We start from the raw sequence: 25,836 nt of genomic DNA, 5'->3' as shown, positions 1-25,836 counted from the left end.
TTCCTTGTTTCTCCCCATATATATGTTTATATATTATATAATCTTTTTGTGTGATGCTTGTGTATATTGTTATGACAAAATTAAATAAATAATAAAATAAATAAATAAAAATAAGATTTGTTTGGCATGATCTGTTTTTGACAAATCCATGTTGGCTTCTAGTTATAACTTTGTTTGTTTCTAAGCGTTTGCAGATTTGTTGCTTGAATATTTTTTCCAAGTTCTTCCTAAGTATTGATGTCAGGCTGTAATTTCCTGGTAATCTGTGTCCCCCCCCCCACTTTTTTTATGATGGAGTTCATCTGTTCTTTTTCAGTCCTCAAGTACTTCCCCAGCACTCCAAGAACTTTGAAAGATGGCGTTGAAAGGTTCAGAGATCACATCTGCCAGTTCCTTGAAAATTCTGGGATGTAATCAGTCAGGATCTTGAGTTTTCAACTGAGTTCTCTTTCCTTATTTTTGCTTATTTTAATTTGTGTTCCTAGCACATTTTTGGTAAACTGGTTTGTATTTCCTTTTTCTGTGAAGACAGATGCAAATAATGAATTAAACAGTTCTGTTTTCTCTCTACTGTCCTTTACTTTCTTACCATCTTCTTTCATTAGTGAACTGATTGTTTCTTTTACTTTTTTCTTGTTTAAGAAAAGCGTTAGCTTTTCTAACTTCATCTTTGCAGATTCAGGCTATTTGTCAGTATTCTGCTTTAGTTATTTGTCCTTCTTTCCATTTTTTGTACTTGTCCTTTTTTTCCTCAGTTGATCAAAGAGTTCTTTATGCATCCATCCTGTTTTTTTCCTTGGTTTTCTTTTTCAGTGATATTGAGCTAGATTAGCTTTATATATAATTAATTATTTTTAATATTATTTATATTATTATTTATATTTATTAAATATATTGTCGCTTATATTGTTTTCATATTTTATATTAATTATTTATATAATTATATACCCTTAATAAATAACAACCTCTGCTTATCTTAGGTCCTTGGGATGGACCAGGTAGGTGAAAAATATGCTAAATCCAAGCTAAACATCTGGCTGTTATTAACCTATATACTGTAAATCACTGCTGCATTTTAAGATGAGCAAGATCTAGCGTATTTATGGGGGACAGAGCCCTCTAATGGTAGAAACCAAGAATGCAATAAAAATCAATCTAGATTTTTTACACAGTGGAGAGTGGCTCAAAGTAAACAATAGTTTGCTGGAGAGTTTAAATTGAGATGGCACAGACATTGTTACAAGGCAACCTTCATAAAAATTGATTCTTAAATAATAAGTGTTGTGAGCATGTGTGTGCTCATACCAGTACACAAATACTGACAATAACACTTTTTTAAAATCACCCTGTAATCCCTTAATTCAGGGTAGAGTCAAGCAACTGAATGGAGCTGAGTGGTTACTTGCCATTGAGAGTTTGCAGCAGATATATTTTTCTTTGTGCCCTAGGAGAGAAACATCTGGTACTATCTAGGACTGAACTCTCAACCTTCCAAGTGGGAGTGAGCATCTTCACCACTAGACCACCATGCTGCTCATGCAAATATTGACAGTAGTTGGATGGAATTCAAATAATTTAACAACCGGTTCTCTGCCCTAATGACCAGCTGGGTAGGTGTGGCTGGGTGGGCATGTGACTGGATGGGCATGGCCAACTCAACGTCACTCACTATGCCCGTCCCTGCCTCCTGGCCACTCACCTCAAAGGCCTCAATAAGATAGAATTTCCCTCCTTATTTATTTACTACTACTGAACATCGCTTAACAATGGTGGCAAGGAAAATCACAAAATGGAGCAAAACTCACTTAAATCTTGCTTAGCAATGGAAATTTTGGCTCATTTGTGGCCATAAGTCAAGAACTACCCCTAGTGAGAATGTAGGAAAAGGAGTCTACTTTGCTCACCCCTTTGAAATGACTTTCAGGAAACATTTTAAGACTTGAAATATTTTGGGCGTAGGTCATGCTGGTGTTGCCAAAGTGGGTCCACTTCTCTCCTCAGTTGGTGGGGCAGCCATGCTCGGCTGAGGGCCACCAGAAGGAGATGGGGAATCTGAATAAGAATTTATTTATTTATTTATTTATTTATTTATTTATTTATTTATTTATTTTATTAAATTTTTATACCGCCCTTCTCCCGAAGGACTCAGGGCGGTGTACAGCCGAAATAAAATACAGAGTATATATACAATTAAAAGAAATTAAAATAAACTATTACTAAATGGCCGATAATTAAAAGATTTAAAAATTTAAAATATTATTAAAACCCCAATTTAAAAACCACTATTTATGCCAGTCCTGCTTGAATGAATAAATATGTTTTTAGCTCACGACGAAAGGTCCGAAGATCAGGCACTTGACGTAAGCCAGGGGGGAGTTCGTTCCAGAGCGTCGGTGCTCCCACAGAGAAGGCCCTACTCCTGGGGGCCGCCAGCCGACATTGTTTGGCGGACGGCACCCTGAGAAGGCCCTCTCTGTGGGAGCGTACGGGTCGATGGGAGGCATAAGGTAACAGCAGGCGGTCTCGTAAGTACCCGGGTCCTAAGCCATGGAGCGCTTTAAAGGTGGTAACCAGGATCTTGAAGCGCACCCGAAAGACTACAGGAAGCCAGTGCAGACTACGGAGCAGTGGTGTTACATGGGAGCCACGAGCGGCTCCCATTACCACTCGCGCAGTTGCATTCTGGACTAACTGCAGCCTCCGGGTGCACCTCAAGGGCAGCCCCATGTAGAGAGCATTGCAATAATCTAGCCGAGACGTAACCAGAGCGTGAGTGACTGTACATAAGGCATCCCGGTCAAGGAAGGGACGCAACTGGCGAACCAAGCAAACTTGGTAAAAGGCCCTCCTGGTGACGGCCGCCAGATGTTCATCAAAGGACAGCCGACCATCCAGGAGGACGCCCAAGTTGCGAACCACCTCCTTTGGGGCCACTAACTCGCCCCCAACAGTCAGCTGCGGGAGCAGCTGACTGTACCGGGGTGCCGGCATCCACAGCCACTCCGTCTTGGAGGGATTGAGCTTGAGTCTGTTTCTCCCCATCCAGACCCGTACGGCTTCCAGGCACCGGGACAGCACTTCGACCGCTTCGTTGGGGTGGTCCGGGGTGGAAAAGTACAGCTGAGTATCATCAGCGTACAGATGATAACTCACCCCGAAACCACTGATGACCTCACCCAGCGGCTTCATATAGATGTTGAACAGGGTAGGTGAGAGAATCGACCCCTGAGGTACCCCACAAGTGAGGCCCCTCGAGGACGACCTCTGCCCCCCTGTCAACACCGTCTGCGACCGGTCGGAGAGATAGGAGGAGAACCACCGATAAACGGTGCCTCCCACTCCCAATCCCTCCAACCGGCGCAGCAGGATACCATGGTCGATGGTATCAAAAGCCGCTGAGAGATCTAATAGGACCAAGGCAGAGGAACAACCCCTGTCCCTGGCCCTCCAGAGGTCATCCACCAACGCGACCAAAGCCGTCTCCGTGCTGTAACCGGGTCAGAAGCCGGACTGGAACGGGTCTAGATAGACAGCTTCCTCCAGGTGCCGGGGAAGCTGCCACGCAACCACACTCTCTACAACCTTCGCTAAAAAGCGAAGGTTGGAGACTGGACGATAATTTCCCAAAATAGCTGGGTCCAGGGAAGGCTTCTTCAGGAGAGGTCTCACCACCGCCTCCTTCAAGGCGGCGGGGAAAACCCGTTCAACCAAAGAAGCATTTATAATCCCCTGGAGCCAGCCTCGTGTCACTTCCTGAGCAGCCAGTACTAACCAGGAAGGACACGGGTCCAGTAAACACGTAGTTGAATGCAACCTCCCCAGCAACCTGTCCACGTCCTCAAGAGCCACAGAATCAAACTCATCCCAAATAACCTCAACAAGACGAGTCTCTGCCACCTTGGCTGAATCATCGCAATCATGGTCCAAGCCATCACGAAGCTGAACTATTTTATCGTATAGATAACCCTTAAACTCCTCGGCTCGACCCTGCAGGGGGTCATCCCGTCCCTCCTGTTGAAGGAGGGAATGGGTCACCCGAAACAGGGCGGCCGGGCGGTTATCTGCCGATGCAATGAGGGTGGAAACGTAGGAACGCTTCGCCTCCCTCATTGCCACTAGGTAGGTCCTAGTAAAGGACCTCACTAGTGTCCGATCAGCCTCGGAACGGCTGGACCTCCAAACACTCTCTAGGCGTCTTCTCCGGCGTTTCATCTCTCTCAGCTCCCCGGAGAACCAGGGAGCCAATTGAGATCTACGCCGGGTCAGAGGCCGCAAAGGCACGACATGGTCCAAAGCCCCAGCCGCGGCCCGTTCCCAAGCCACAACCAGTTATTCAGTCGTGCCGTGGGTAAGATCCTCAGGAAATGGCCCAAGCTCCGTCAGGAACCTCTCCGGGTCCATCAGGCGCCTGGGACGGAACCAACGCATCAGCTCCGTCTCCCTGCGGTGGTGAGCAGCGGTTCGAAAGTCTAGATGAAGGAGAAAATGATCTGACCATGACAACGGTTCTTTCACTATATCTCCTAAATCCAGATCATTTACCCACTGACCAGAGATAAAAATCAAGTCTAGCGCGCCTCCCACGATGTGTATAGGGCCATCAGTTACTTGAATCAGGTCCAAGGCCGTCATGGAGGCCTGGAACTCCTGAACCACTGTTGATGACAGGCCGGCCGATGGCAAGTTGAAATCTCCCAAGACCAAAAGTCTGGGAATCTCAACCGCCACGCCAGCAAGCACCTCCAGTAGCTCAGGTAGGGCTGTAGTCACGCAGCAAGGAGCCAGGTACGTGAATGGTGTTCCTGGCGAGAAGGCTCTTTGGTCACTTTTCACATGAGGAGATGGGATGCTATAAAGCCTCTGTGGCCTCATGTGGTGCTACTTGGCTGGGTTGGGAGGCCAGCCAGCAGGCCGAAGCATCGTTTGCTTTCCCTCCTCTGCTCTTGCAAGTTTCACTGCCTTTTCTCTTCCCACATGGCTGCCCTGATCTTTGAGACTGTGGCTCCCTAATTGAGAAAGCTGACTGCGAGAGGAAGAGAAGCCAGGTGAGCTGGATCCAGACCAGCTCATCCCAGAAGTAGCAACCTCATTTTTTCCTCTCTCTGCTAGCAGCCACCTCCTTCTCCTTCTCCCTCCCCACTGTGGGGAGATCCTGTGTGAAGAAGGGGGTGGTCCCTAGCAGAGAGAGGAGAGTGCGATGTTGGTGCTTCTGGGACAAGGGGACCCAGGAAACATCTGGGTCCAGCTCACCTGGCTTCTCTTCCTCTCACAGCCAGCTTTCCCATTTAAGGAGCCATAGTCTCAAAGATCGGGAGGTCCATGTGGGAAAAGAAAAACAAGTGAAACTTGCAAGAGCGGAGGTGGGAGAGCAAAGCAAGTGAGTGAACCTTAGGCCTGCCAGCTGACTTCTTTGTTCCCCCTTGCTCCCGAGGCAGCCCTCTGGAACGGAAGTGGCAGCATACATGGCTGTGACAGGAAGAGGCTCTCCTTGTCCCAGTAGCAGCAACTTCGCACTCTCCCCTCTCTACTAGTTGCCGCCACGCACACACCCCTTCTCCCTCTCCCTCCCTGCTGCCAGGCAATCCCATTTGAAGAAGGAGGCGGCCACTAGCAGAGAGAGGAGAGTGTGATGTTGGTGTTTCTGGGATGAGGGGGCCTGGGAACTGTTCCAGCTCACCTGGCTTCTTTTCCTCTCACAGCCATCTTTCCCATTTAGGGAGCCGCAGTCTCAAAGATTGGGAAGGCTGGGTGGGAAGAGAAAAGGCAGTGAAACTTGCAAGACTGGAGGCAGGAGAGCAAAGCAATCAAGTGAACCTTCAGCTTGCTGGCTGGCCTCTTTATTCTCCCTCACTCCAGAGGCAGCCCTTTGAACAGCAGTGGAAGCACACTCAGCTGCGACAGGAAGAGAGGCCAGGTGAGCTGGACCCAAATGCTTCCCTGGTCCCCTTGTTCCAGAAGCACCAACCTTGCACTCTCCCCTCTTTGCTAGTGGCCACCCCCTTCTTCACAAAGGATTGACCAGCAGCTCCAAACTTAAATGTGGAAAACAGCATAACATGGGTGGGAGACCTACTCCGGACCTGCTGCATTTGGCCGAAGGACCACATTGCAGGGCTTGGCTTCCTTTTGGGCTTGGCTCTTGGCTGTCGACCGCTCACCCTTTCCTCCACCTCAGGTCCCGCATCCAACCCACGATGGGGGTACTCGCCATTTCCGGGTGATGGGCGAGTGGGTGGGCAACCCTCAGGGCACTGTGTGCCTGGACCAGGCACTTTCTCTTGGGCCTCCCTCCCAGATCCAAAAGACAGCTGAGTCTCACCATGTCCCCCCCCAAAAAAACAGCCCTTTGGCTGAGTGCAGTGGGTCCAGAACTGATCCCCCTCCCCTGATGTTGACCTTACCTTCTCAGGCCAGGTGAGGAGTGACTGGGAGGGGAGGAGTGAGGGGCACTCATGTGCAGGTCACAACCCATGAAGAGGCCACCCAGGTAGCCACATAGTGCCAGCAGCAGTTCGTGGATCATGGTGCCGCGTGGGAACCAGGCCTAAACCCCTCTTCACAGGAGCCCCAATGATGCCCCTGGCCTCCTTAGGGCAGAGCTGGCTCTAGACGCTAGATCAACCCCTTGCAAAGACTGTTGTCTGCTGAGAAGCCCGGCTGAAGCCTCACTCACCACCCACTGAGGCACCTGGTGACAGATGGGGTCCTTCAGGCACTTAGCTTGGCTGCCTGTTTAGTAGCTCCAGCCCCTCCCTCTGAGTGCCTTGTGAGAGCTGCCCTGCACAGATGTCTCTTTCTTGGAGGGGGGAGGGGGGCTGGTAGAAGAGCGCTGAGATGCCAACATGGCCTCAGGTGAGGTGAGTAGTGGCTGGGAGGGGAGGGTGAGCTGTGAGACGGGCCCAGGTATGATGATTCAGCCAGTTCACTGAACTGCATACAAAGTTAACAATCGGTTCGGCTGAACTGCTGTGAAGCGGCTGAATCCCACCACTGGATGGAATGAACGAAATCCAGAGAAGGAGGGAGGGGAGAAATTTAAGAAGAAAATGTCCATTGTTGTGATAGAAGTGAGGCTCATTTGCGACATTAGGAAGATAAAGGGTGGCCTGTTGGTGGTATTAGAGTCAGCTAGATGCAGTTCTATTTCTTTTCCTTTTTTTCTTATCTCTTGCCTTTAAGTGGGGTGGCATATTGTTCCTCATCTCCTATTTTCTATTTTAATGATGTTGCTTATGCTAAAAGGAAATTGTAATTAATAGGTATGAATGTATTACCAATAATCTGTGTTAAGATGGGCAGTCAATAAATTTAACAAATAAATAAATGAAATGAAAATTCTTTTTAAATGATGTTTCTACTATATTTCTAACGACAGGTCACTACATCTAAAGATGAAGGACTCATTTTTAGGGAAACATTCGAGAGACACAAGAAGTCATTTTGATATATACTGTTTTATTTATTAAATTTATATAGCTGCCCATCTCTCATGTGTTATCCAGAATGGTGGCAATAAAGCAGTGCTATATTCTGCACAGGCTAACCATACATACCTCTGAGGTCCACCAATGTCATGCATTAGCCAAATCTGCATCTTGGAAACTTTCTCTGGGTTTAAGTTAACAATTTCAACACTGCCAAAAATGCTGAAAGAGCAGAAGCAGAGAAACATATTCAAAACCTTTTCTTGGTTAAACAAATTTTGTTGATGTTAGTTGCCAAGTCATGTCCGACCCATTATGACCCCATGGACAATTTTCCTCCAGGACTTCCTGTCCTCTACTGGAGTCCATTTAAGCTCATGCCTATTGCTTCAGTTAAACAAATATATCAGGCCAAAATGTTAAAATATAATTCCTTTGTTACTGGATGTATATTTCTATTTTCAGAAGAGGAAAAAAAAGAGCCTAATTTGGTCTTTCTGGATTCTTATACATTCTGACTCTTCATCAGGTGGATCTGTGCTTTCCATACTCAGTGAATGGTGGATGAGCTTTGTCTGCTATTCATCATAAAATTGTCAGCCATGGGAACAAGCTCACAAAGAAATCCAAGAAGAAAAGAAAAGGAACCACAAGATGACATAGCCAAAAAGAATTAGCAAAATGAACAGAGTATGGTCCAAATCTTAAGGGATAGCCCCTACTTGTCTCCACCTAGGATTATCTATCCCAGTGATGACAAACCTTTTTGCGGGGGGAGCACAGGGGGGGTTTGGGCACGTGTGTGGCCACACCCATAATGCAATGCCCCCTCATGCGCCCCGTCCATGTGCACCTGACCCCCACACACTCCCTATGCCCCCCCATGCATGCATGCATGACCCCACTCCAACCACACATATGTACATGACACCCTCCCATGCATGCGGGCCATACCCCTGCTGCATTTTTGGGCCTGGGAAGCCTCCCTGAAGCCTCCTGGGACCAAAAATAGGCTTCAGGGGGTGCGCCACCAGAATCTGGAAGAGTGTCAATGAAGTGCACCCCCCAGCTTGCCACCAAAAACAAGCCAGCACATCCCCCCCACTCCATCTGCAAAGGGAGTGTGCCTGCTTCCCAGCCAGCGCACCTCTTACCCTAGCGCTGGACAGACATTCCTTTGGCACGGACTCCACTCCTGTGGCAGCGCTGTTTGTTCTTGGTGGCGGGTGAGGTGCAGGCAGTGGTTTTCCTCCAGATTCCCAACCACAAGTGGCAGGGTGAGAACAGCCCCCCCCCCCACGTTGTCTGCCATTGAGAATAAGCAGCACTTCCCTTGCTACTTTCCTGGGGCTACAGGGCTGTGCAGCAGTTCTCACCCTGCCGCTTGTAGCCAGGATTCTGGAGGAGAACTGCCACCCCCACCTGCCTGCACCAAGAACAAGTAGTGATGCCCCTGCTACTTTCCTGGAGCTGCAGGGCTGTGCAGGGTTCTCACCTTGGCACCGAATTGAAGTGCCTTTGGTGCAGACTCTATTCTCCTCCAGAAACCTATCCACAAGCGGCAGGGTGAGAACTGCTGCATAGGCCCAGGAAAGTAGCAGGGGCTGTGAAACCCCAGGAAAGTAGCAGGGGCAGCGCTTGATGTTCTCAGTGGTGGGTGAGGGGGAACAGCAGTTCTCCAGAATTCTGGCCACAAGTGGCAGGAACCGCTCCCCGCCTCGCCCACCACTGAGAACAAGCAGCGCTGCCCCTGTTACTTTCCTTGGCCTGTGCAGCGATTCTCACCTGCCACTTGTGGCTGGGATTCTGGAGAAGTGCCACTGCTGCCCCCCACTGCCAGCCACTAAGCGCTCCAGACCATGGATGCATGTCACCGTCGGCTGGAGGGCTGGGGCTGCACAAGAAGCCCACTCACGCAGGGAGGGAGGGAAGTCCTGGCCCGTCTGTCCTTACCGACAGCTCTCTCTCCTAGTAAGCAACCACCGGGATTCTGTCTCCACATCTTTGGGCACACGAGCTGTTCTTCATGTGCGTATGAGCACCAGATGACCAGTTGACCAGGGCACATGCACGTGCCGGAAACTGGAAGATCATCTTCCCAGTGTGCGCATGCACGCTGCACAACTGCTCTTTCAGTTTCTGGTGCTCCCACGTGCATGAAGACCAGCTGGCTGGCATGCCGGAACCCGGAAGAGCAACAGGCGATGGCTCCGTGTGCCTGGAGAGATGGCTCTGCATTCCACTTCTGGCACATGTGCCATAGGTTCGCCATCACAGATCTATTCTCTTAACCATGCTGTGATGAATTTTCATGCAAATATTATGATTGTAAGCTTTCCAGAATTATCTTGTGATAAGATGGGCAGGCCAATGAATTTAATAAATAAATAAATATTAACACTGATTTTTATGATGATGATGATGATGAAGGCCTTGCATTTGTTTTGACACCTTAGGTCAAAAGGAGGAGCTTTATTTTCAAGAGGAGTATTTCAGTGGAAGGAACCTACTTGGGACCTGCACACCCATGGTGGCTGCTACTGAAGTAAATGGTAAACTGAGCTATGTTTTTGCTCTCCTTTTTTTTAAAAAATCCTTTACTCTTTTGGTTTCTTCATTCTTTCACTTCTTACTTTTTTCTTTTCCTTCCAAGGGAAAAGGCAAATCATTTTTGAAATGCATCAGAACTTATCATTTATCATCAACCAGGCTGAGAACTGGAAGCCACAGCCCAATCGCTAGTCCATCGCTAGAAAAGCCACACCTGGCCCTTGAGGTATCTGCAAAGGTACAGTTGAAAAAATCAAGATGGCAGCACAATGGTGCAATTAAAGCTCCACCCTCTTTAATGTGTGTCATGTGTGAGATGCAGATTAAAATTGATAGTTGTCAAGTGGCAGAGAAATCAGGAGATCCAGGCAGTTCAAATGGATATAAAGATTTATTGCAATCTTAAACTCTCTTCAAGAGTCTGAACTACTAACAGTCAAAGCAAGTTGGTGGTAGATAAGGAATTCAAGGTGGGACTTAGATCTCTTATGGGCATGAAGGGATTCCTGATGCATTTGACCCCTCCTCGGGCTCAGCCTGGTCATCTCCTACAGTAATACTTCAATCATATCATTGTGGTGCCATCTTTATTCCGTATCTTGTAGATACCCATGGCTAATATATAGATGCTTGGTCAGAAATATCCACAGATAAATAGTGAAGAAAATTTTCCTTGTTTACTTTAGGAACATTTTAAGCACATGAAAGGAAAGAGAATACCTGCTTTTTCTAAATGCTCCAGTCGCTGTTGACCCATTGAGCATCACTTGGACTGTTCCACAGGATGTTTCTGCAAACTAAAACAAGGAGGAACATAATTTCTTACTACCAGCAAATCATCTATTTTATATTTGGTTACTATTTTGTGTTTCCAAAAATACAATAGATGTTAGAACACTTTATTTCTACAGGATTAATTTCCCTTCCACAATTTCAAAAATATCTACTCATAACAAGACCTGCCCACTTAGATCAATGCTGTCTGAAAATGGTTTGTTTTTCACAAAATTAATGGAAGAGGAAAAACTTTAATGGTAATTGTAATAATAAAACTAATGAATACAGATAGTTCTCAATTTATGATTGGTTGTTTAACAATTGTTCAAAGTTATAATGGATCCCTAAAAGCTACCATGGTACTTACAACCAATTTGAAGTTCTCATCTCTGCCCTCCCCTACCTCACACAGTCACATGATGACGTTTTGGGCACTTGGCAATTGGCTGCATTCATATAGTTCTGATTTCTGGCAAAAACCACCTCATAGCAAACAGTGGGCTTACTTAATGACACTGGCATTTGCTAACTAGATGATCGACAAGGTCCCTTTCAACTCTGTTAATCTAATCTAATCTAATTAATCTGGTTGTAAAATCAGCTCTGATCACATGGTGATCTGTTTTACCACTGTCATGACTTATGTGGGCTCACTTATGGATGTAAATTGACAAAATGAAGTTTTACATAATGAAGAGTTAAAATGTCAAAATGGGGGGGAAGACAGAGGACAATTCAGTAGAGTGGTGGTTTTTTTTTTTTTTTTTTGTTTTTTGTTTTTTTGGCAAAGCTGCCCCATGTTTTGTGAATGCAAAAATAATAATTCTCCCTCTGCATGATTGCTGGGTTCCATTTTAGTTCTGTGCTTTATATATTTATTTATCACTAATATTTTTATACGACCAATGCCTATTAGCTATGACTGTAACTCAGCTTCAACAGCTTTGTCACAATATCAGCAGGCAGCATCATCCAGGGAAGAGTAAAAATACAAATATGATTGAAAATATCAAGGCTTGATTAAAGCTCTGCACAGTTGAAGCTCTACCTCTTTTTACATAACTTGACGCATGGTAAAAAGAAGCAGAACTTTAATTCAATAGTTGTGGTTGCTATCCTGACACTTTTTACCCTCCAGTGGATACCCATCATCACATCAATACAGGTAGTCTTTGACTTGCAATCAAAATTGGGGCCAGAATTTCTGTTACCAAGTGAATCACTAAGCAACATGAGTTGCGCTCTATTTTACAACCTTTTTTGCCATGGTTATGTGAATCACCGTTGTTAAATAAAGCCTTTAAATGAATCCAGCTTCCCCCACTGATTTCACTTTGCAGTGGCTGGCTGAAAAGGTCTAAATTGTAATCACATGATCCTGGAATATTGCAACTATTGTAAATACCGTACATGCCAGTTGCCAAGCACCTGAATTTTGAACACGTGACTGCAGGAGTGCTACCACCTCATACTTTCAATGGTTGAAAGTATGAGACGATACTTTAATTTTTTTGGTGTTATAATTGTTGCTAACTGAATGGTTGTAAGTTGAGGACTAACTGTACTTCGTACATTAATTAGCTAGTTTGCAGCTATGGAGTGCTGAAGAAAACTTAAAAACTGAACTGGTAGAAAAAAGAATTGCTACTGTTAGGATGCAAGCATACCAGACCCTATTTCTTAATGCAGAATCATTAATTAGTCCCCAAGCAGATTTAGATGGAGACCCTGTGGAACACAAGCCTGTTCAGCACAGCTTTCAATATCAGCACTTTGAGTCCACTAACAATTTTTTATTTCTCCCAATGAGAAAATGAAACTACCCAGATTTAATGACCAATATGAGTTATTTTCTAGATTGATGATTTGGGTTCATTGCATTAAAATATATAACTGATACATTATGCACATTTAGCATCTGAGCTGAAAAGAGATCAGTAAAACATACCATTTTAGAGGCCAATTTCCAATATACTGAACTGGGATTATTTTCACACTCAGTCCAGTTTGGACAAGATTCATAATTGACTCCTAAAAGAAAGATGTTAGGACATAAATATAATGTGGAAAGGATGAGATATATTAATATTTAATGTTACCCTCCTTTTATAAATGGCCAGTGGGATCCATCAGGGTTCTTTTTTATCCTTAAATTGGAACAAATACTTTGTTTAAAAAGCATTTATAGGCTAAATAAAAGTTGTATTTTCATTGACATTTTCAATGAAATAACCTTTTAGTTTCATGGGGTCAATTCTCTTTTCAGTCATCTTTTAAGAGCCAAATACTGTACAATTTCTTCCTCCCACCATCCCTCCAACCAAGAATTGAGGTAAGAATTCTGCTTTTTCTACCTGAATCAGAGGGATTTCCACACCAGGTAATCCCATCTGCTATGTAGCCTAGTAAAGTATCTTCTAAGGTGAGGAAATCATGATTTGTTTTCGTGTAATGATGTGCCAGGTCATATGTTTTGCTCCAAAATAAGGACTGCAAATAAGAGGTACAGACATTTGTCATTTTTCAGCATTAGCCAAATGTTTTTATATACTCACACTTCTTTTTTAAAAATGTTATGTATTGATTGAGCTTTTCCAAAATTTGTTTCTGCTGTTTACTTTTCATCTTGAAAAAAATTAGAATTTTTCTTCAAAAATTGTCATGGAAAAATGTTCTTTAAAGAGTAGCATGTCCATTGACATAAATAAATAGATGTATCAATAAATATGCTGGATCCATAGTGTAATGTATCTTTAAGAGTTTTGGAGGGAAACTTGGGCGGGAACAAGCACGTTGTTGATTGGTTGAAGCCTCAGCCAAAACTGTATATAAAGAGGGGTTTTTCCAGATGGCAGTTGCTGGGTTCACTATAAACTAAAGAGCTGTTGTCACTCACTGGTCTCCTGCCTCTTTATTGACCGAATCTAACATTGGCGACGAAGGTGGGATCTCGAGGCAGCGAGATCACAAGAAAGAGCTGAAGTAACCAGGAATTCACGAACCCAGACAGTAAGGGGCGGAAAGCAGCGATGTCCAGCTACACACCGCCAGCGCCATTCGACCCGGCAAAGGAGAAATGGGGGTCGTACATGGCTCGTTTTGAGTGTTTCCTCGAAGCGAACGAACTCCAGGGAGTCTCGGACAATCGGAAGCGAGCGTACTTCCTAAGCCACTGCGGTCCAGAGGTTTTCGACACCGCGGAGTCACTTTCAGAGCCGACGCTGGTACAGTCGGTACCGTGGCAAACACTGCAAACGGCACTTCGAGCACACTACGCACCAGTACCCTCAAAGTTCGTCCAACGGTTCGAGTTGAGGCAGCGGGTACAGCGCGAGGGCGAATCGATTAGTGTGTACATGGCGGCGTTGAGAAAAGCCGCGAACCATTGTGAGTACAGAGATTTGGAAGACGCCTTACTCGACCAGCTCATTTGTGGGGTCAGGGACATCCGATTGCGAAGGCGGCTGCTGTCTAAAAGCAACCTGACGCTAGCAATAGCCTTGGACGAGGCCAGGGCTCACGAGATGTCCACCAAAGCGGCAGAGACCCTGCAAATGCCGAACGCGCCAGGGGCTGGAGCGAAAACAACCCCGGTCCACAATGAGGAAGTCCAGGCCGAATCGGAAGGTGAGGAAGAGGAAGAGGTTTTCCACACCGGGAGGCCGGAGAGAGGGGATCGGAGCGAATGCGTGAGTTGCGGGGGCCAACACCAACGACAACACTGCAAGTTTAAGGACGCGGTTTGCCGGCGGTGCGAAAAGAAAGGCCACATAGCGCAGGCCTGTCGAGCCCCCCAACCTTCCCGCCAAAAATTCAAACCGACCAATCAGAGCGCGGGAGCAGCGAAGCGGCCCGGGATTGGTCCATTCAAAAAGGGCGCGAAGTTAAACCAGACTGCCGTGAGAGTGGGCCACGCATCGACGCAACTGGAGAAAAAGATTTTTACCAAGACACACATTGAAGGGGTGCCGTGCCAACTGGAAGTGGACACCGGCTCATCAATCACGATTATGTCCTGGGACACCCTCGTGAGAGACTTGCCAGCCATCACGAAGCGCAAGCTACAACCCCAGAAGCTGAGAGTGCAGGACTACCAAGGGAATCGAATCCCTGTTCGAGGGGTAACGTCCGTCCAAGTCAAGTATGGACAGTTCAAGAAAACCCTGCCACTCACCATAGTGGATGGAATCTTACCGAGTTTGCTAGGACTGGACTGGTTCCGAGCTTTGGGCATGGGAGTGACTGGGGTCTTCCGGAACGAAGTCGACCTCAAAGATGAACTAATGAAGGAGTTCGAGGACGTCTTTAAAGACTGCCTGGGCAAGTACGAGGGGACCCCTATTTCTTTTAATCTCGACTTCCAAGTTGCCCCTATCAGGTTAAAGGCTAGGAGGGTTCCATTCGCCCTAAAGCCCAAGATTGACCGGGAGCTGGACAAACTAGTAAGCCAGGGGATACTAGTGCCCGTCGACCATGCAAAATGGGAGACACCTATAGTCACCCCAGTCAAACCGGACGGATCGGTCCGGATTTGCGCCGACTACAAGGCAACGCTTAACAAAGCATTGCAGAAGAGTGCATACCCCGTCCCAGTAGTGCAACACTTGCTACACTCGTTAGGACAAGGGCAGGTTTTCGCCAAGCTAGATTTGGCTCAAGCCTATCAGCAGTTACCCGTAGATAGCAGAACAGCCGAAGCGCAAACAATTGTCACGCACCGGGGTGCTTTTAAATGCACCCGGTTACAGTTTGGGGTTAGTGTGGCTCCTGGGTTATTCCAGAACCTAATGGAGCGACTATTGCAGGGACTACCCGGGGTGGTGCCCTACTTCGACGATGTCTTGATATCGGCTGAGAATTTAGAGGAATTGGGGGTAAGACTGAGGAAGGTTTTGGGCATTTTCCGGTCTGCCGGGCTTAAGGTTAAGCTGAACAAATGCCAGATAGGGGTAGGGTCCATAGAATTCCTGGGCTACCGGATAGACAGGGAAGGGATCCACCCCACTGAGAGCAAGGTACGGGCCATCAGGAAGGCCCCAGCCCCACAAAATAAAACGGAGTTACAGGCATTCTTGGGCCTGGTGAACTTCTATGCGGTATTCTTAAAGAACAAGGCAACAATAGCCGAACCGCTACACAAATTACTAGCAAAGAAAACTGTGTGGTCATGGGGGAAGGCGGAAGCTAAGGCATTTGAAGGGGTAAAAAACCTTTTGTCCAGCGATAGCCTCCTTATTCAATACAATGGCACGTTGCCATTAGTGCTAGTTTGTGATGCATCTCCCTATGGGGTGGGGGCTGTGCTCAGCCACAGATTGCCAAATGGAACAGAAGCCCCTATAGCGTATTATTCCCGAACAATGTCTTCGGCCGAAAGGAACTATAGTCAGCTAGATAGGGAAGCATTGGCTATAGTCTCCGGGGTAAAGAAATTCCACGAATATGTTTTCGGACGTGACTTCGAGATAGTCACGGACCATAGACCCCTACTAGGCCTATTGGCGGGCGACCGCCCAACGCCCGTGGCCATCTCGCCCAGACTGACCTGATGGACCATCTTCCTGGCGGCATACTCTTACAAATTACTTCACTGGCCAGGAAAGGACTTAGGGCATGCGGACGCCCTGAGCAGATGCCCGTTACCATCGAAGACCCTACCCCGGGGGTACCCGTCTTGCTAATTGACTCTTTGGACTCTGGCCCGGTCACGTCCAAGGAGGTGGCGAGGGCATCGTACAAGGACATTACGATAAGGACTGTAATAGGTTGGGTACAAAGGGGATGGCCCGCTGCGCTGGGTGAGCGTTTCAAGGATTTTGTGAAAAAACGAGAGGAGCTATCGGTTCAAGGGGGGTGTCTGTTATGGGGGACAGGGTGGTGATCCCGGAGAAATTAAAATTAAAAGGTATTGGAACTCCTGCATGTGGGCCACCCGGGGATCGTGAGAATGAAGGGTTTAGCGAGGAGCTATGTGTGGTGGCCCTGGATGGACAAGGAAATTAGCGACAGGGTAGGGAAATGCCAAGCCTGCCAAGAGTCAAGGCCACTACCCCCTACAGCCCCAATCAGGGAGGGGAGAAACCCCAGGGGCCATGGTCTAGGATTCACATCGATTTTGCTGGCCCGTTCCACGGGCAAACCTTTCTAGTGGTAGTAGATGCCTACTCCAAATGGCTAGAAATCATCCTCATGAGATCCATGACGGCCGAGTCAGTGATCTCAGTCCTGAGGCACCTCTTTGTAACCCATGGGTTGCCAGACACCCTAGTTTCCGACAACTGGCCGCAGCCCGGCGGAACTATTGATGGGCAGAAAGCTCAGGTGCCCATTAGACCGACTAAACCCAACCTACACCCCAGATGGGTACAAGGGGGCACTTGGTAAAACAAGAGAAATGGCAGTAGGCGACCCGGTATGGGCACATAACTATAGCGAGGGCCCAACATGGCTAAAAGGGAAAATTCTTGAGATAACCGGGCCAAAATCATATCTGGTAGATATGGAGGATGGCCGGGTCTGGAGACGCCACATAGACCAAATAAGAAAACGAATAGCAAGTCAAACAGAAACAAATCAGCCAGGCCCTGACTACCAAATGTTTGAATTCACAGCTGACTCAAACCCGGGACAAACGGGGGACTTATCTGAGTCCGATGAGGTTCAGCGACACCAACCAGTTCCTCCTGAAGACAGCAAGGACGACTCTGCCAGTAATCCAGGGCCGGATGGCCTAGAGGAGGAGCTAGGAGGAACAAACAGTCCCTCCGGCCAGCTCGACTCACTCCCAGAGAATGGATTGCGCAGGTCCGAGAGAATTAGGAGACGCCCAGTCTACTTACGTGACTACGTAGAGAAATAAGATGCTAATTTTATGTAAATGTGGGTACAATGCGTTCTGGGAGGGAAGGAGTGTAATGTATCTTTAGGAGTTTTGGAGGGAAACTTGGGCGGGAACAAGCACGTTGTTGATTGGTTGAAGCCTCAGCCAAAATTGTATATAAAGAGGGGTTTTTCCAGATGGCAGTTGCTGGGTTCACTATAAACTAAAGAGCTGTTGTCACTCACTGGTCTCCTGCCTCTTTATTGACCGAATCTAACACATAGCTCTTGGCATTTTCCCCTATACATTTCTTGTGTCAACTTCAAAATGGAGTGGGTGGATTCTTTACAAAATACTTGGGGGAATGTGAAATTTTATTTTATTTATTTATTTTATTTCATCAAGTGTGTATTTTATGACAGATACAAGTGTAAACATAATTATAAATACATGAAAAGGATACGAATAAAAGAAAATATTAGGACAGGGACAGTACGCACACTGCTGTGCTTATGCATGCCCCTTGCAGACTTCTTGGGAATGGGGTGAAGTCTACAGTAGACAGTCTAAGGTTAAAGTTTTGGGGATTTCGGGAAGAAACAATAGAGTTAGATAGACAACTCTGTTACTGAAGTCATATTTTCTGCAGTCTAGTTTGAATTGGTTTCCCTTGAGTTTGTATCTCTTGTGTGCTCTTGTATTGTTTTGATTGAAGCTGAAGTATTCATTGGCTGGTAGGACATTGTAACATATTATTTTATGTACTAAGCTTAGGTCAGACCAAAGACAGCAAAGTTCTAAGTTGTCTAAGCCAAAAATTTCGAGTAAAAATGAACACTGGTTAAGGCAACGGAGACTCAGAAAGTGCAAGTTGATAAGAGGTGGTCACCCCAGAAACCATTTCATATAGAAAAGAATGTGTATTTATCGATCAAGTATCTGAAACTGAAATTGCCCTGCTGAAAGCTGGGTCCAAAGTTTATAAAACCTTTCCCCTTAGTGAAAATCATAAACCCAGTTACTGTAGAGTTAAAGTTGCCACCTTACTGGGAAAAGTGCACCTGATGTTCCACTTCAGTCTGCTTTAGCCAGTGGTTGGGTCAGATCTAAAGCTAGTAGCTAGCTAAAGTAGAGCTAAAGCTAGCAACAAAAGCTCCAGGTCCAATTGTAGTAGAAGGGGAGAAACACTACAAGGTTAAAAGGGTCCTGGATTCTAGGTTATACAAGGGGAAACTTCAGTACTTAGTCCATTGGAAGGGATATCCAATGTCAGAAGCTAGACAGGTAAAAGCACAGAATATGAAGGCAGACAGATTAATGAAGAAATACACTCAGAAATTCAAAGGTCCTCCCTAGGGACTTAGAGAATCCCTAAACTCCATTAATGTATGTGTAGTTAATGTTTTCCAGGTGCTTTTCACTTTCTAGGTGGGTTCAACTATCAACTTCGAAATGGATTCATGCTGCCAATTCATATTTTTGTTTCTCAGCTTGCCACACAGTAGGGGGGGGGGGGGAGAGATGTCAGACCAGACAATAACATCTCATCATCCTGTGGGAAGCAAAGTCATCTCAACAGGTGCTGGCCAAAGACTAGAAGTTACCAAGGAGATGCTGGGATACCTGATTGGACAATGTGACCTGTGACAAGGAGGGAGGGAGATATCTATTTAGAATAGAATAGAATAGAATTTTTTATTGGCCAAGTGTGATTGGACACACAAGGAATTTGTCGTGGTGCATATGCTCTCAGTGTACATAAAAGAAAAGATACGTTCATCAAGAATTCTAAGGTACAACATTTAATGATAGTCATAGGGTACAAATAAGCAATCAGGAAACAGGTTCTTAGTTATACAAAAATCACGGGAAATAGAGTTGGTTTTGCTTTCCTGCGTGCCAAAGTGATGTATTCAATAAAACAGTTCTTTGAGAAGTCTGATTGTCTCGGAGTGCTGACTTGGTTGGGTTTGTTAGTCAGAACCTTGACATTTTCCTATCAATTACACATATACTGCATTTTACCAGAAATTGCCAATATTCCCCGTAAATACTTTTTAGGAATATGTTCAGGATATTTTGCTGCCTGAGTTGAAAATCATTGGTCTTCTATAGAAGCTGATGATCTAATGCTAGGACACATATTTCAACAACTTATGGAAGAGTCCATGGGATATGGACAAGATGATGACTGCAATGGGACGATCAAAATTTCATATGGATATAAAAACCAGGCTGAACTTCAACTGCACATCACAATCACTTTGATAAAGTACTTTCACATTTATCAGCCACTTGTGAATAATGGACAATTCCTTCTTTTAATTAGTCCTGGAAAAACAAAACAATTTAATGTATTTTTCTGAAGTCATAGCAAAGTGGGAACCCCAGATGTAACCCTTTTTATGGAAATCTACTGGCACAACACACCTTGTTGCATGGTATGGAATATCTTGCCAGGTCCATTAAAGGTTGGTAATCTTCTTTTGTCATGCTGCATGGGTCCTTGTACAGAAAAGCCTGTTCAAATAGTTTCCATACTCTGAGACAATCTTTATTTCTGCAGAGAGAGACAAACATGGAGTTTTAAAAATGGCTGCAATATAGCTTCATTGTTCTTAAATCACAGTGGTATCAAATGGCTGTGTCAAAGACATGTAATTGAAGGACCCATTCTTCTGATTCCAATGTTGTCTTCATCTTCATCATCACCATCATCATTTGATCTCTCAGATTTTATTTAAAAAATGCTTCAGTTTTGGAATATGTCAGGATACAAATATAGAATTTGTCAGCAACTTATTAAACAGCTGAATCTTTATTTGGTATCACATATCTACTTCATGTTCACAGGAACCAAATCAATCAAAATTACATGATAAATGAAGTCTGTATCAAAACCTCCCTCCCTCTAAAAAATGTCAAAATCAACCAACATCCTGGTATCATTATCCTGGGCATTTTCTTGCATCTCAGAGGCCTTTATTAGAACTACCAGTATTGGTGGCATATTGAGACCAAAGTAATAGACTAACAGAGTTGGAAGTTGCCTTGGAGGTGTTCTAGTCCAACTCCTTGTTCAAACAGTAGACCCTTTACCATTTCATACAATGGACTGTCAAATCTCTTAACAATTTCCAACTTCTGAAGGCAAACTATTCCAGTGATTAATTGTTCTGACTCTTAGGAAATTTCTCCTTAATTCTAGGTTGGTTCTCTCCTTGATTATTTTCCATTCATTGCTTCATGTCATGTCTTCAGGTGCTTTGGAGAATAGATTGACCCCCTCTTTTTGTGGCAGCCCCTCAAATATTGGAATGCTGCTATCATGTCACCCCTAGTCCTTCTTTTCACCATACATACCCAATTCTTGTCTCTTGAAATCTGGCAGTTTGAGAGTGTCAGACTTCATACAAGGTCAGTGAAATATCTCTGTGTTCCAGAAACCAAATTTACTGTGGTTAAGAACTGATGTTTGGAAGACTTGACAACAAAGTTGCTTTACTGCAGACAGCAGAAATCATGCCTAGACATAACAACCTCAACATTTAAATCAAATGTTCTGTACAGACATCCATTACCCATAAATGATTTGCTAAACTAGCCTCAATTTCAGGTGATTGATAACTCTGCTCTACGTTCCATGTTTCCCAAAAAATAAGAACAGTCTTATTTTCTTTTGGGGGGGGGATTTCTTATCCACTTACCTTACGACCACCACAGCCAGGGTCAACCAAGCAAGTTCACTGTGGAAGAATCACCATTTTCAATAGGCAATAAAGGGTGCCACTGCTTCTTATGCATTAGTTTTTTCTGCATATTTACCTCTTGTACTGAAAGAGGCTTTCTCTAGTTGCAGCTTTCCATTTCCTTTTTTGTGGAACTATCGTCATTTTTGAGGCTTTGTGACTTTAAGATGGAGAGGAGGGAGGAGCTGGGCAATCTGAGCCAATATAAAGGAGTTGGAAACCACTAGAACCTAAAGTATTGTGGAAACTATTTCTAAAACTACTTTTGAAATTTTTGGCTTAAAGTTTCCGGAAGATTTTATACTATTAGACAACTCCAGAACTCTACAGAACTTTATTCTTGAGTTTAAAATAAGACTGGTCTGAATGGAGATTAATGTTTGCTATGAGGAGGGGGTTAAACAGTTTTGATTTTAACTGTTTTTGATTGGATGAGTGGTGTAGGGTTCAAATAAAAGGCTGAATTTGTTTTTTGGCTTTTTTTCACCAAAAGAGGGAGCTAAAAGATTATAATACTTCTAATTCATTCTAACATTTCACTAGTATTATTAAACCCAGTGGAGTCTATGCTACAAACCTATAATTCTAAAACTTTTAACTTTAAAATTTAAATTTCAAAATTTTAAATCTAAAAATTTCAGTAGTGCTCTACCCATGGCCAACCATAAGAAGACAGAGAGACTTGAAAGATTATCAGGAGATATAGAACTCCTAAGGCCTTTTATTGATGAATATACAGCTAAGACACATGAGTTGATCCAATCCATTGTAATAAAGCTTGAATCAAAGTTCAATGCTTTGGCAAGGGAACTCCAAGAGGAAATCCAATGTATAAAGGGAAATATGAAACAGGTGAGAGTGGATATTATGGAACACAAATTGGAAAAGACAAATTCTTTATGTGAAGCTGAACTGGATGAGATAACAAGTTTGGAAGCTCAGATTAAAGAATTCCAATTAAGATTTTGAGGAATTCCTGAACAACTAGGAGAAGATATTACACTAAGGATGGTGAAGATTTTGGCTCAGCTAACTAATAAAGAGGAAAAAATATTGATATAGATTTATATAAGACTTATACAGTACACTCCAGTTTTGCCACCAAAAGAAAGTTACCAAGGAATGTTTTAATCCATTTTTCAAGAAGAATTCTATTCTCTAACTGTATCACTGCTGAAGACACTATAGCATTTTCCTACTTGAAGTCAATAGAGGCATTAAACTATATGTACCACAAAACCACCACCAAAATCAGGAAAAACAAATTACCCATTTCAATAAAAAAGCTCCATTCCAAAAAAAAAAATCCCTCTGGTGAAAAAACAAAACTGGCTATGTAGTCAACTTTAAAAACTGCTACAAAAATATATGCCACCAAATAAAGACTGAATGCACCAATTACCATATCAAACAAGAAGACCTTCTGCGCACAAAATCCAATCACACTTTCTATAATTTTGTAAACAACAAACTTAAAGACTTGAGATCCATCCCGCCCCTAGAAGGATCTAACGGTAAAGAATGTAATGATGAAACAGTTAAAGCAAACCTCTTTAACACATTCTTCGGCTCAGTCTTTGTTAACAGTAATGGCTCATACCCAAAATTCCCCATTCATACCAACAATGATTACAACAATCTAACACAAATAGATTTCACAGAAGATAATGTTGAAAAGGCCCTTCGCAGACTGAAACCATCTCTATCTATTGGACCAGATGGTCTATGTGCATACTTCTTAAAAAGGCTTTCCACTGTTATAGCAAAACCCCTAAGCATAATCTTTGCAAACTCTTTCAGGACCAGCTCCCTTCCCAAGCTATGGTCACTAGCCACGGTCATCCCTGTTTTCAAAAAAGGAGACCCCAGCCTAGTTGAAAATTACAGACCAATTTCTTTATGCTGCGTCACCTGCAAAGTAATGGAATCAATCATCAACCAATCCATGACCCTCCACCTTGAAACAAACAACCTACTCTCTAATAAACAATTTGGTTTCAGAAAAAAATTATCATGTAATTTACAACTTCTTCACTGCAAAAACATATGGACTACAAACCTTGATTGGGGCAAAGCAATAGATGCAATTTACATAGACTTCTGTAAAGCTTTTGACTCAGTGGCACATGACAAACTTCTTTTAAAATTAAATCCTACGGCATCTCCAGACCCCTCCATAATTGGATAACAGCTAACAGATAATAGACAACAAGTGGTCAAAATAGGCAGTGCCCTATCAAATCCTGCTCCTGTCAATAGCGGTGTCCCCCAAGGCAGCGTTCTAGGACCAACACTCTTCATATTATACATTAACGACCTCTGTGACCATATTATAAGTAATTGTGTTCTCTTCACCGATGATGTTAAATTATTCAACACTACCAACAATGCGGCTACCCTTCAAAAAGACCTTGACTTTGTGTCGGAATGGTCAAAAATTTGGCAACTCCAAATCTCAACCAGCAAATGCTCTGTCTTACACATTGGAAAAAAGAATCAGAACACTAAATACAAGCTTGATGAACATTACCTTGTAGATGACCCTCACCCCGTCAAAGACCTTGGAGTTTTCATATCAAACGATCTAAGTGCCAAAGCCCACTGCAACTACATCACCAAAAAGGCTTTAAGAGTTGTAAACTTAATCTTGCATAGCTTCTTCTCCAGAAAAATTACACTACTAACCAGAGCATACAAAACATTTACTAGACCAATTCTCAAATACAGCTCACCTGTCTGGAACCCACACCTCATTTCGGACATTAATACAATTGAGCGTCTACAGAAATATTTTACAAGAAGAGTTCTCCACTCCTCTGAAAACAACAAAATATGCCACCATACTTGAAATCCTGGGTTTAGAAAATTTAAAACTTCGCCGCCTTTGGCATGACCTGAGTATAACTCATAAAATCATCTGCTACAATGTCCTTCCTGTCAAAGACTACTTCAGCTTCAATCGCAACAATATACGAGCACACAATAGATTTAAACTTAATGTGAACCGCTCCAATCTTGATTGTAGAAAATATGACTTCAGTAACAGAGTTGTTAATGCCTGGAATGCACTACCTGACTCAGTGGTCTCCTCCCAAAATCCCCAAAGCTTTAACCAAAGACTATCTACTATTGACCTCACCCCATTCCTAAGAAGTCTGTGAGGAGCGTGCATAAGAGCACCAGCATGCCTACCGTTCCTGTCCTAATGTTCCCTTTGATTGCATCCAATTTGTATGGTTATTTTATGCTTATACTTATATATACTGTTGTGTTTGACAAATAAAATAAAATAAATAAATAAATAACAAGAGATTATGTTTTGGATTGCCATTTTAAACATAAGCTGACAATGGAGAATTTGGATATAATAGTTTTGAAGGAAAATTCTGGTTAGAATTTTGAGAAAAGGGAAAGCTCATGCTTATGCTTTCCTTACTGACATTTTGAAGCAAAGAAAAATTCTATTCCATTGGGAAAACTGGAAGGAGTGATACTTACCAAGAGCAAAGATTTAGACTGAACTCTATAGAAAAAGCCAAGGATTTTTGGATTAGACACAAATTAATTTCAGAGCCAGATGAAGAAATAGAGATAGAAAAGAAGCTAGTGGGGGAACAATATTAAAAAGGTGGTATTGAAGAAGAAAGTGTGGTCAAGATAGCTGTACAGGAAACTATTACTTTGTCTAAAGATAGAGATTAAGTCCCTTAAACAGAATATTAATGGGGCAAATGCTCCATCTAAGAGTAAAAAATATTTCAATACCTGAGGAAACTTAATGTTGACATAACATGTCTTTAAGAAACACACTTAAAGGAACAAGATAAGAAATATTTGATAAATAAACGACTAGGGAAGGAATTTATATCTGCGGGTGTAAAAAGATTAATGGAGTTGTCCTATATCTAAAACCTCAATTTAAACCTTATAGCAGATGAATATGGTAGATTTGTAGTATGAAAACTGGAATTGGAATGAAGTGACAATACCAGAGCTGGATAGAACATCCACTAAGGGGATTAAACCCTCACAGGGTAATATACCAAAGACATTTTTTTGAGTTGATGAATAATCTAGTATTATTAGATTCATGGAGATATAAAAATGGTGATGACAGAGAATATACCTTTTTCTCAGAAAAGCATAAATCTTTCTCAAGGATTGATATGATATGGACATCTAAAAATCTTGCAAATAAAATTTCAAAAATGGATATTTTACCCAAATCTTTTTCTTATCATAATCCTGTGCTTTTGGTTTTAAGAGATTTTAAGATGAGCTTTAGATGGAAACTAAATGAATCTATTTTGCAAAAGGAAAGGATTGTAAGAGACTGTAAAAAGAAACTACGTGAGTACTTTGATAATAATCTAAGTAAAGGGACAAGTTTAACTTGTCCCTTTACCTAGTATGGGATGCTAGAAAAGTGGCCATGAGGGGATATTTTATACAATACAATAATTTAGAGAAGAAAAAAAATCCCAGGAAAAGACACAAAGGATACTGGATAATATCA

The 25,836-nt window shown here is 43.6% G+C and overlaps 1 protein-coding gene across 2 annotated transcripts in view; it reads right to left on the bottom strand.

The window, feature by feature from the left end:
• Positions 1 to 25,836, bottom strand: part of LOC131203278 (ADP-ribosyl cyclase/cyclic ADP-ribose hydrolase 1-like) — a 107,583-nt gene that overhangs the window by 35,347 nt on the left and 46,400 nt on the right. For both annotated transcript variants that reach the window (XM_058193312.1, XM_058193313.1), the window contains exons 2-6: positions 20,002 to 20,131; positions 13,106 to 13,241; positions 12,700 to 12,782; positions 10,695 to 10,771; positions 7,554 to 7,646 (exon numbers count right to left, since the gene is read on the bottom strand). In XM_058193312.1, the coding sequence (XP_058049295.1) occupies positions 7,554 to 7,646; positions 10,695 to 10,771; positions 12,700 to 12,782; positions 13,106 to 13,241; positions 20,002 to 20,131 (519 nt within the window). The remainder of the gene's footprint in view (positions 1 to 7,553; positions 7,647 to 10,694; positions 10,772 to 12,699; positions 12,783 to 13,105; positions 13,242 to 20,001; positions 20,132 to 25,836) is intronic.

The sequence above is a fragment of the Ahaetulla prasina genome, chromosome 8, assembly GCF_028640845.1.
Source record: "Ahaetulla prasina isolate Xishuangbanna chromosome 8, ASM2864084v1, whole genome shotgun sequence".
Classification (NCBI taxonomy): Eukaryota; Metazoa; Chordata; class Lepidosauria; order Squamata; family Colubridae; genus Ahaetulla; species Ahaetulla prasina.
This window is presented reverse-complemented; position numbering and strand designations above follow the sequence as displayed.